Source organism: Lactuca sativa, chromosome 9 (genome assembly GCF_002870075.4).
Source record: "Lactuca sativa cultivar Salinas chromosome 9, Lsat_Salinas_v11, whole genome shotgun sequence".
Classification (NCBI taxonomy): domain Eukaryota; kingdom Viridiplantae; phylum Streptophyta; class Magnoliopsida; order Asterales; family Asteraceae; genus Lactuca; species Lactuca sativa.
In genome coordinates, this window is record NC_056631.2 from 17,781,385 (window position 1) to 17,794,623 (window position 13,239).

General features: G+C 34.3%; 1 protein-coding gene across 1 annotated transcript; it reads left to right on the forward strand.

Moving 5' to 3' along the window:
• Positions 1-3,001: 3,001 nt before the first annotated feature.
• LOC111908458 (cytochrome b561 and DOMON domain-containing protein At3g07570) lies at positions 3,002-6,063 on the forward strand. The gene is made up of 4 exons (XM_023904287.3): positions 3,002-3,286; positions 3,754-4,159; positions 5,185-5,471; positions 5,620-6,063. Exons 1-4 carry the CDS (start codon positions 3,071-3,073, stop codon positions 5,848-5,850), a joined length of 1,140 nt encoding a protein of 379 aa, XP_023760055.1. The 5' UTR covers positions 3,002-3,070; the 3' UTR covers positions 5,851-6,063.
• The last annotated feature ends 7,176 nt before the right edge of the window (positions 6,064-13,239 follow it).

Sequence of the window (13,239 nt, forward strand, 5' to 3'; positions counted from 1 at the left end):
TTCTTGTGGATTCGGGTTTTTTTTTTTTCTTCTTGTTTTTATGGTGTATATGTCGATGGACTTGGACCTGGTGTGTTTAATTAGCCACAATTGGACGAGAAAAAGCCTAATGCTAAATAAAATCTGATATAAGACGTTATGTTGATGGAAAATCACAACTACGAGATATATTGCATTAATTAAGAAAGCATTAATATATATTTTACTAATTATACAACGTATACAAAAGTTTTTTTTGGCAATGCATGTCTTTGACTACAATACAAACCCTATTGACTTCTCAAGGATTATGGGCAACAAATTGCCTTTTGATTTTGGTTACCACGTGTGGATTTTTTTTTTCCGGAAATAAGTTGTGATAGAACTAGGATGTCGCATGAATATAGGGTTTTAGCAAAAACTATTGAGACTAAATATATATACTATTTGTATCATTTATGATTTATTTTATTTTGCTTGTTATTTGTATCTCATGGTTTCCTTTTTGCATTTTTCATAACAACGATTGTATATTAGTACGATGGTCTTGAAAATGCGTAACAATTGATGTTATTTAAATGGTTGTCTGTATTCGAATTTAAAAATGAATAGGAAAACGATTAAACTATCATTTCGTTTGGGCTAATGTGATTTGAAACTTATTTGAGTTGTTCTCTATAACAAGTTCAGAAATTGGGTAAAAAAAATCAAGAAAGCTTTTATTTGAATGGTTTGCATATTTCTTTTTGAAAAGAAAAACGAATATCATTTCAACATGCGGCATAAAAGATCACCCATCTTAAGTCCTTAACAACTTTGTCCAATCCATCCATTTTATCAGTTGGTATAATATAAAGTTATAAACATGTGACTCGTAAACGGCATGGACGGGCAAAAAGGTTGATTCCATGTTAACTTTCATGGTATCTTATTCCATTCATCAATGGTTGCCGTCAACATTTGCAACATATACTAACAAACACAAAACAAACAAATATAGTATTGAATATATGCATTGTTTTCATCGTATAATATTCTAGCAAAAAGAAATCATAAAATGCATCTTTTTATTTTTATGGGAGAAAAAATATAATGTTATCAGAGCAAGAAACTGATGTAGCAAGAGACTTCACTAATGAATTTCTTTTATTTCTTTATTTTCACGGGAAAACATATAGAAAATTCTGATTTTTTTTTTATTAATCTTGAAAGTTAAACATGATCACAATGATGAAATTAGTAACTACAGATATGATCACTAAATTTTTATTGTTTTGTTAAGTTACATGTTGTAGTTATAAATTTATCTATTACATGGTTATATTCTTATAGTAATTATATTTGAATATTTGATCATGTTTTTCAGTTTTATCTGGTTGCTATTTACATTAACAAATTAAAAATCAATACAAATGAGTTTAATTTGGTCAATATAATAAAATAAAGTTATTGTTTATGAGCATAACCTGGATAAATTACGAGACAATTGGGTCATGGGGTATACATGACATGAGAGTCTGATGGTGGTGAGCTGGAGGTGGGCAATGACTGTGCACAACACTCTAAAGATCTCGTGGTGATGACTTGCAGCTACGATCATGGCCTCATGTAGTGTATATCACGAGAGACCACAACCAATCAACTTTTTTCTTCTCTGCACCTCTCTGTTCTCTCTCTTCTTCTCATTGCAGGTATACCAACAATGGTGTGGAAGGAGATGGTAGTAAGGTGAAACTGCTTGACATGTCCTCCATACATGATGACCTTAGTATCTGAGAATTAGTTAAAAATTTCGCTATCATTTTATTTGTTTTGCAAGATTATTAACATATTTTTAGTTGAATGTTTGTTTTTTAATTTGCTTTTAACAAGTACCACATGGCGGATGTCTATAAAGGTGTTATATTTTAGTTTTTTGTTAATCAAACTATATAAATCTTTAATATTATCACATTAAAATACAACAACGTATTGTGTTCATAAGTATGGATTGTGGGATCATTACGTGCATCATTTAAACTCGAGAATAAATGATATCAATCATCTAGTAAGAGCATGATAAGTTTAATGAGAAAGTTGAATGATATGACAAATAAAGTTGTCATTCCATGAATGAAACTCTATCAATATAAGATGTCTCATTAGTATTCAAGAGATTTCAAGTTCAACGGAAAAAATGAAAGTTTTTTAAAACTTAATAAATATTATAAATTAGTTTTGTTAATGTTTCATTGAACTTTATAGAGTTTACTGCATTATAGAAAAAAATTGATAGAGTTATATATAATATAGAATGATGATGTGACAATCTATTTTAAACTATATAAAATTCAATATGTTATGGATGACCCATGAGAGATAGTAAGAGGGTAATATTAAAGAATAAACTTTAATAAAGATAGTGATTTCTATGTCCTTTAATGTTTTTACATACCAGTTTCTAACATTGATACTATGGTACAGTTGATTAATCATATTGTAAAGCCCCATTGATGCATAAAAAGTAAAAACAATTATTTAGCCTTATTTGCTCTTGTTTGTTACTTCTAATCAATACATTTAAACTATTAGTACATCATGAATTTAAATATGTAGCCGTCCATCCTACCACTTTATGTTATACAATTATTATAATTGTATAATTATATAAAATTTTTGATTTTAGTTGACTGTCTTGAATTGCAATTTTATAGTTTTTTTTATAGGAACTTAAAAATCTTAAATGATCCTAAAGTAAAAGCTTAAGCACTAGTTACCTATAAAAGCCATGGTGACCGGCCGATAAGGAGTTGACAGTTGCAGTCGCACCCTCTTGATTTTAATGATCTGAGTTAAACCTTATAAGACTAAAAAAAAGTTCTTTATTTTATTCTTATTTAAGGAATATTTTATTTTAGAATAATGGAGAATTAAATAAATTAAACAATTACATAGAACAAATAATTAAACCAAGTCAACCCTACTTCTTCCCACTCATATACCATCAAAGATACATATATTCAAACATGTTCATCACCCACTTGCCTCCATCTTCTTTTATATCATTATCATCATCCTCATTGTCATTTCAAAATTTGGAGAGAAAAAAAAGATGATCAAGAAAATACCCATGATGAAATTACTCATTAATCTTCCATTTTTATTGATTTTAGCAAGTAATCATCTTTCACTGCATATGATCCATGGACAAACCCAAGATTCATGTGGTTCAAACTCAAATTTTGGTAGTCTCAGTAGCCAGATCTTGTTTGAAACTTCTTCTCTCAATTGTCTTGCTGTTTGGTCTTCGGAAAATTTCATCCTTAGAGTAAGTCTCTTCATCGATCCATGACTTGTGTGTTTTGATTGTGTAATGCTTTAACTATTGATTATGATCTTGAATGATCATTTTTTGTTCTTCAACGTGTTGATCAAATGGCTGTGTTTTTCATATATGTCTAAGGAATTATTGGGTTTTAAATGGTATGGGATTCTTAGTATTTTTCAAGAATTTACTTGAAGGTCATGTATTAGAAAAACATATTTCGGTATTTTTTTTTGTCAATCCAGGGTCTTCTAAAACTAAAAACATATACAATGGTTACAAAAACCAATCACTTTAAACGATCATATGATCTTAAATAGTTTTTTTTACTCTTTAATAATATGTTATTATGCATAACTTTAAAATTGTTGTAAAAAACATACGGATTCTTTCTTGTTTGTGCAAAAACTATAACATATGTGATATAACTATATGTCGATCGATGAAAATTTATGTTTTATAATTCACAGTACTCACAAGCTGGCCCAAGTTTGTGGAGCTTTATCTTATCAGCCCCAATATCAAATTCTTACATTGGAATGGGGTTTTCACCCAATGGCGCTATGGTGGGGTCCAGTGCCGTTGTAGGATGGGTGGCTAGCGATGGCTCAGGCAACATGAAAAAGTACTTCCTTGGTGGTCAAACCCCGAGTCAAGTGTTGGTTGATCAGGGAGACTTACAAATTCTTGGAAACACGTCTACAATTCTTTCAGATACTTCTCGGATATATATGGCGTTTCAGTTGGCTATAGACGAACCAAGGCCACAGCTTGTGTATTCTGTTGGGGATAATAGCAACCCCCCTCCAAGTACACCGAGCTTTCGCTTGACTCAACATAGAAACCACGCAGCCATCCGTTTGAATTATGCCTCGGGTAAGTGCTTTACAAAATAATTATAATACTTTTAAAGATTCACTAAAAACAAATGTAATATTCATATGCAAATTTTCCATCAATCTAACTTTATGACAAAAAAACAAATAGGAATTTAATCTTTAGGTTTAGGACGTCAAATTTTAAGCTGTTTGATCATCTTCCTCTAGAGTCGGAGTTGGTTGTGTTGTTGATAGTTGCTTAGAATATTTGCCACAAGATTTGACTTTGAAGGGGTCCAATGCCCATTGACAAACGACAACTACTTGTTAACTTCTTATACTGGGCCTTTTTTTGGACTAAAGAAAGAATTGGATGTCAATAGCTTAATTTATGTTATGGTTAATATTCAATACAAAAATAGCAATATATTTTTATTCATTTATTTATTATAATATTTATTTAATCTCTATAATTATAGTACTGTATATTAAAAAAAACTCAATAGTTATAATAATGATATCCAAATTAATAAGAACGAAAAAACTAAATACAACATTATATCCGGATATGTATTGCAAAGTACAATTATTTAAAAAAAAGTTATGAATATAATATTATAATATACATAAATAAAAATATAATCATATAATACACAAATAAATGATATTTTATCATATATTGCGTTTAGGGGGTGTTTGGATAGGAAAAAAAGAAGTGTTTATTGCTTATTCCCACAATAAGCTAATTATGAGTGTTTGGATAAAATCTAGCTTATTAAGCTAAATAAACTAATTTTAATAAGCATCTCTTCCCATGTTTATTGTTTATTGCTTATTCCCACCACAAATAAACTAATAAACAATAAGCTAATAAGCTAATCCAAACACCCCCTTAGTCCTTGCCAATACTCATGACGTGTAATGGTTTCACATTGTCCATGCATCCATTTTTAAGATAAATATAGTGCATTGTACAATCTTCGATGCATAGTATACAATCATAATACTAATATAACTAAATATTTAATAAATTTTGTTTTTTAAATATTTTTTATGATTATTTATTTATTTATGATGATATAGGTGAAGGTAGTCGAATCAAGGCCCCTTACTCGAACTTAAAGAGGGCTCATGGAACCTTGAACATGATGGGGTGGGGCATATTGATCCCTATTGGCGCCATGGTTGCTCGCTATTTGAAACATATGAATCCTTTATGGTTTTATGTGCATACGGGTATTCAATCATTAGGGTTTATTCTTGGATTATCTGGTGTGATTGCGGGACTTGTTTTAGATAATCGTATTGATGCCAATGTTAACAAGCACAAAGGACTTGGCATAACGATTCTTGCATTTGGTTGCCTTCAGGTTTCTACATTATTATATTTTTGTCTATTGTCTCAATGAATTTATGCTTTGAACACTATCAGAAAATACTTGAATTTTAATGTTTTCAGACGTAACACAAGAAATATATAAGATTGTAGAAGTATAATTTATGTTTTTTAAATTACAGGTACTAGCTTTCTTGGCTCGCCCTGCTGTAGAGGCAAAAACAAGAACATACTGGAACTGGTATCACTCTAGTGTAGGGAGACTAATGATATTTTTTGCGATTGTGAATATTTTCTATGGGATCCATTTGGCTAAAGCAGGAAGCTCATGGAATGCTGGTTATGGAGTCGTTCTTGGAATTTTGGTTACAAGTGGTTTGATTTTAGAGATTAACATGTTAAGGAAAAAGTAATTGTATATCTAATATCTTTTTTGTTCGTGCTTACTATAGATATGCTTGGGCTCGTGCGTGTGTGTGTATGTGTATTCGAACCAATAGCCATCATTGTTTTTTTTTTTGTTGTGATTACATGTTATTTCTCATACTTCTAGGATTTCAGAATACAAACTGCAACTATATTTTTTTATTAAGTATAAATTATTATGAAATTCATTTCATTCTATCTATGAAATATTTTTGTTCATGTTATTGTATCGATCAACTGCTTTGTGTATCCTTAATTTATCTGATACTAGTTGTCTTCATCTCCAAAGTCTCGTCATTTGAGTTGTTTTTCAGTTGAAGGTTAATTAGGAGCGAACTACCAAAATATTCACGACTTTTGGACTACTAGGGCACGACCATGTGAGATGGCTCATGCGTTTTGTTGTTAATAATGAAAAGATCAAAACATCTCCTTATTCCTTGTAACATATGACCGGTCTTAATACAACATAAATAAATATAATGTAAATGAAGATCATAAATGAAAGTGATGATGATGTATTATTGAAGTCTCATATACTTTACCAAATTATAATAGTGAAATCATTTTGTATACGGATGGCATAATATAAATAACTATGCTTCCTAAAATGAATCTACCCTAATAAATATAATATAAATAGTGAAATCATATACTTTACCAAATTATAATAGTGAAATCATTTTGTATACGGATGGCATAATATAAATAACTATGCTTCCTAAAATGAATCTACCCTAATAAATGAAAATGACTTTGCCACATGTCCTCTTCTCATTCATTTGGACACATGGCATTTTCTAGAAATTTTAAATTTTTCTATATTCCACTTGTCATTTTATTGTATTTTTGATTTTATTAAATTAAAATTCATATTTAATATATAAGGTAATATATATGTAAGGTATTTATTAGAAAATGGTTTATATATGTAATGTATCTAATGCATTAAAGTCTCATTAATTTTAATAATTCAAAAAATTTCTTATTTTTCTTATAAATTTAAAGTTTTCAAATTGTTAAAATTTTATATTTAATTTTATTTAAATAAACCCATGTAATACATGGGTCTCACACCTAGTATATATTAAAACAAATTAATACTTGTAAATTTGTAATTTTTTTATTTTCTTTTGTATATCAAAAAATAAATCGTTATTATATGCAATACACTTAATAAAAACTCAAACTTTAGTATAACAATTAAATAAACAAAAATAAAAATTAAAAACTCCGAAAATCAAGGGGTGTTTGGCTTACCTTTTAAAAGCCAAAAGTCATTTTTGAAAAAGAAAAAAAAACAAAAGATGTTTGGCAAACTAGTTTTAAAAGCTACTTTTAAAGATTTTACATAAGGAAAAGAAACTTTTTGGAAAAGTTAGAAAATCCTAAGGGTGCGTTTGGTTGTGGAAAACTATTTTTATTTTCTAAGAAAATGTTTTCAGAAAATAGAGTTGAGTTTTCGCTTTCAATTTTGAATAAAAATTTCAGAAAACGCGTTTGGTTGAAACCGGGAGAGTTTTCATTTTCCATCTTAGAAATTTGGAAAACTTTGGAAAACTGTAAAAATCACTTTTCGAATTTACATACAAGTTGGAAAACTGAAAATTTTCATTTTCTTGGAAAATTTTGGAAAACTGAACGAACCAAACGTGTTTTCAAAATTTCTGTTTTTCTTGAAAAATTTTCCCAGAAAACTGAAAAATTTTCCACAACCAAACGCACCCTAACTTTTTGTAACTTTTTCAAAAAGGACTTTTAGGGTTTAAAAAGCTAAACCAAACACCCTCTCAGTATCATATAAACATAAAAAACGTTGCTCATGAAATTCAAATGGGTATGATATTTTCACTTGGTAATTTTATCCATCCATTTAAAAAAAATGTTTAACTAAACCTTTTTACCCTTTAGTTTAGTTAATTAATGTTGGACATTTTTTACCCTTTAGTTTAATAAAGAAGAATCCCTAATTTTACGGCTTCCTCCGTGAAGAAAGTTAATCGTCTGATGCTTCTTCCACTTTTTCCACGATGAGATGGCTGCAATTCGTCATTGCTTCATTGTTGTTCGCCGCCGCTTCTTCATCAAGACAAAGAATCGCTCCTTCTTCATCACTAATCATCTATTAAATGCAGCATGCCTTGGCATCTCATGGAAGTGATAGGCATGACTCAACATTTGGTATTTAATCGTTGTCTGCTGCACATACATTTTAAGTTCATGTTGTTGAAATGGGTTTAAGTAAAAGATTTAATTTCCACATTATACAAAATTGACAAATTATATGTTAAACTACAATAATGACAAATTATGTGTCAAAAAACATATAAAATACAATATAATACAAAATAGAATGGTTTCATTGGATATTTTTTTTTATTTCTCTGATTACTTGGAAAAAATGGCCAACACTTTTTCTTAATAAAAGTTTATGAACATAAATGCTAATGCATGGTTTTAATGAAAAGATAAGCAAACAATTTTTTTCATAAAAGAAAGTGAACATTGTTTTTTTTTTTTTAAATAAAAATAACTGTGTTTATCTTGAAAAAAAATTTCATAAAAGAAAGTAGGCAAAGTGGCCTACCGATTGGATCTGACTGAGCGCTTAGTCAAATTCACAACACCTTCCTTGTTTTTCAGCTTTGGAAGTGTGTGGTTGATGATTCGGTAGTTGTTATGTTAGACGACATTTAAGTCGATGAACGTCTGAATTATGTGGAGAGGTTGGTGGTTATTTTGGATAGGAAGACGAAGGCGTTGTGTAACAAGGTGGTACCCTTAGTCAAGGTCTAATGGCAGTATTAGAAGGGTTCCGAGTGGACCTAGGAGCCTGAGGCGAAGATGCATGAACACTAACCATACTTATTTACAACCGAGGATTTCGAGGACGAAATCTAGTTTAAGTAGGGGAGAATTGTAGCACCCGATCTTTGAAGGTATGGTTATCTTTTCATTTAAAGGTTATATTCCAAGAAAATCCACCATACGTTGGGCGTAGGATAGTCTCCTATGTTGAGCGTAGGAAGGAGTTTGGACATGGGACTTAAATGACCTACGCAGGGCGTAGGTTAAGTTACGCAGGGCGTAACAACTCAGAACCAAAACCCTAATCTTGGGGTTTTGAGACCTATTTAAAGGCTCTAACCCCTTGAGGCTTTTTCCATTCTTAGTCTCCACCCTCCCAAACGACCTCCTTGAAAACCCTAATAACCATTTATGAGTTTTTAGCCTTTGGGGTGTTTTGTGTTCACTTTTGAAAAAAGAAGAGTATTGTGGAACCACTTGGGAGCTCAAATTAATGTAGATACAAAAGTTGCATCCACTTATACATCTCCATAAGGTATAAAGTTTCCACCTTGATGATGTTTCATTCAAGATCTAGTTATTCTTGAGTATTCCATGCTTTTGTCCCAAAAACCTTGGTTTTTATGAGTATGAGCTACTCCATACCATTTGTGTATCATTTCCAGATGCTCTTAGGGTTGTTAAGTCATAAAAATGAGAGCTTGGTCACTCTTATCCATCCATGCATGTGTTCTTGAGCAATAGATGACTTTAAGGAACTAGGTTAAAGATTTGCGCTCCTTGTAACCATGCAAATGGATAAAGTTTGATACTTAATCCATTAAGATATACATATGGTGTAGATCTGAAAATAAGAAGGGTCATTGGTTTGTTTGAAGGACTTAATAATTAAGTTTGGGCATCGAATACCTACGTTGGACGTAATCTTCCTTACGTTGGGCATAGCCCTGATTTCACCCATTTTTGATACCTTAAGCTCTACGTTGAGCGTATGTCGACTGGAGTTCACCATTGACTTTTTGATCGTTAACTGTTGACTTTGACTATAACATCCCCCACTGACATGTATCACAATATTGTCAGCTTTAGGCCACTCGGCACGAGGACTTCACAGGGGGTCACCCATCCCGGTACTACTCCCACCCGAGCACGCTTAACTGCAAAGTTCTTATGAGATTTGCTGCCCTCACAACTTTAAAACACGTTGTGACAAGGAAGACATCCCTTATAAGGAGTGTTTAGTTCTCCTTCCAAGCCGATATGGGATCAGGTGCAACCCACCTTCACCCCCCATTATAGGGTTCCACATCCCCGTCGAACACATCGACCCGTGCCCTAGCTAGCTCTGATACCATTTGTAACACCCCCTTCTGACATGTATCACAATATTGTCCGCTTTGGGCTCCCAGCACGAAAACTTCCCAGGGGGTCATCCATCCCTGGATTGCTCTCGCCCGGGCATGCTTAATTGCAGAGTTCTTATGTGATCTGCTTCCCTCACGGCTTTAAAACGCGTTGTGTCAAGGAAGGTATCCACATCGGTTTGGAAGGAAAACGAAGCATTTCCTTTAAAGGGGTGTTGATACTGTTAACACCCAAAAATTTCAAACCAATTTAAACTTTAAAAAACATGTCAAGCTCATCAAAACATTACAACTTTGTTTTCAAAACATTAATTATCAGAGTTTTCCCATAAACATAAACATAATATGAGGAGTTGTACGATCATGCCTTCGGCTTACCGCGATCCCCTGATATACTTGAAACAATAAACGGAAACTGTAAGCTCGAAAGCTTAGTAAGTTACCCCAAAAATACCGATACACATACAGTCCACATGACCATATCAACAATAACATATCATGACAAACTGGAACAACATGTAATGGGTCCACATCTTTACGAGCTGGATTACCCCTGGGCCCTCAGTACGAGTCTGGAATGCCTACCGGACCCTCAGCTCGTATCTGGAATGCCCTCGAGTCCTCAGTACGAGTCTGGAATGCCTTGCCTGACCCTCAGCTCATATCTGGAATACTCTAGGGTTTGTTGGCTACCGCACGGAGCAGTACAACCTCAACTCATCCCACATAACATGTAACATATAACATAACTACTGAGCATGCAATAATCATATAACATCATAGGTAGTCCTATTGATATGCCTGACAGGGATAACCTCTAACATGTAATACTAACTCATACTCAACATCTCACTGCTAGGATAATATATCCAATCGGTCGGCCTTGGTGCCTTAGACCCCTTGGTATAGTGAGGATAACTCACATCGCAACTGTCGTGTGAAACTAGAAAGCTCAACTCTCGGATCACCAACACGAACTTCGCCACCTATAGTTACCATAAAACCCCTTTTTCATAAATCTCCAAATCACCAGAATACCCTCAGAAGTCAACTGGTCAACTCTAGGTCAAAGTCAAAGTCAACAGTCCATGTTGACTCGACTCGTCGAGTGTAGCTTACCGACTTATCGAGTCCTCCCTGAACTCGAGAAGTCGTGAAATCCTTGATTGGCTCGTCGAGTTCCCTTTTAACTCGTCGAGTTCATACATGTCCAGGGATTGGGAGAAACCCTAGCCGACTCGCCGAGTTCAAGGCAATCTTCAACGGGCTCGTCGAGTTGTTCATCCAACTCGTCGAGTACATGGCCATCTTCATGTGGCTCGCCGAGTCGACCTTTGCGACTCGTCGAGTCCCTTCAGTCCATCATCCATACAGACGCTTTTTAAGCCATGCAGCGATTCCATATTGTAGATCCAAGCCTCTAGGGCATGTTTATCACGTAAAGTTTGCAAACTTTATGTGCATGCAACGCCTAGGGGCTCTAAATGTCCAATCTAAGTTTCTAATGGAGCTTTACACCCTAGGAGAGTCTCATCCTTGCAAGAGCTGGAAACTTTATGGACTTATGACTCAAAAGAGGTTCAGATCTGAAGTTTCAGCTTCAAATCTAGATCCCAAAACAAAATCCCTTAATGAATAACCCAAGAAATCCCTAGCCTCCACATATGAATGATCCTAGAAGAAAAGAGGTTAAGGTAATAGCTTATTCCCTCCAAAACGTGCCCAAGCTGGAGGGGATTCTGGATCCACACGAAATCCTTGATGCTAGCCTCTCGATTTACAAGTTTCCTTACAAAAATCACTTCTCAAAGCTCCAAACACTCTCCAAGCTCACACTCACGGAAATTAGGGTTTCTGGCTCTCAAGGGGTGATTGACGACAGTGGGAGGCGCTAATGGTCCAATATATATGGTGCAAAAACCTTGCAATTTAGAGTTTCCACTGCCAGCTCCTACTCGTCGAGTTCTCCATGTCGACTCGAAGAGTCACTCATTAAATGACATGTCCTGGCCCGCTGCTACTCGACGAGTCACAACGTCAACTCATCTAGTAGACCTAAAAAAATGAAATCTAAATGGAATAAAAATGATACCTGACAATTGGGATGTTACAGATACCTTCCTTGACACAACGCGTTTTAAAGCCATGAGGGCAGCAGATCCCATAAGAACTCTGCGGTTAAGCGTGCCCGGGCGAGAGCAGTCCAGGGATGGGTGACCCTGTGGGAAGTCCTCGTGTCGGGAGCCTAAAGCGGACAATATATTGATACGTGCCAGAGGGGGATGTTACATTGACCAAGTTTGAATTTGGGTCACACTGAGGATTTTGGGTTATAGATTAAGACTTGAACCATATTTGATGTATAGGTGACCCGTAAAGTCAATTGTTGGATCTATGATCAACTTAATTATCTTCTAGACCTTGAGATGAGTTATGTCACTGTACTCATGGGTCAAAGGCACCAATGTCGGCCCATTAGTTTGTGTTATGTATCCTTGTGTATAGGATGTTGGTATGCGGTAGTGAATTGTTGTATTGGTATATATGTTCTAATTACATACGCTAGTTGGTTATTTGTTCATGTGCATATGTTTAAATTATGTGGTTGGGTTGAGGCAGTCATGCTTTGTGCTGAAGGCCAAGACACCCGAGCGGTCCAATTAATATTGTAGGCCTAAGAGAGCGGTCCAACTTATCTTGTAGGCTCTGGAGCGGTCCAACTTATTGCTTAAGGTTCAGGTTGCGGTCCAACCTTGTGTCGTAGGACTTGTATTGTAACATCCGGGATTTCGGGTATGTTAGTTTGTGTTTCAATTTGAAAGATTTAAGAGGGACTCGACGAGTCGAGAGTCTGACTCGCCGAGTCACGTCGAGTTGATTGCGGGTATTTAATGAAAGGACTTGACGAGTCCAAGTATGGATTCGTTGAGTAGGTGTTGGGCAGAGAAAACCCTAAGTTCTGGGGTTGGAGACTATTTAAAGGAACTTATGACCTTGGATGCGCCTCATATCTCCGTGAGAAACCCTAAATCGCCATTGGAGCCTTGGGAGAGTTCTTATGATGAAATCAAGTAATTTGGTGGGTTTTGTGGAAGGAATAGAGCATGACTCAAGCAAGGGACGAGATGGGGGCAGTGGATCTAGCATCTCTTCGCATGTGACTGCTGTAGGAGGTATGCATCTATACTTATTCTCGTGTATTTG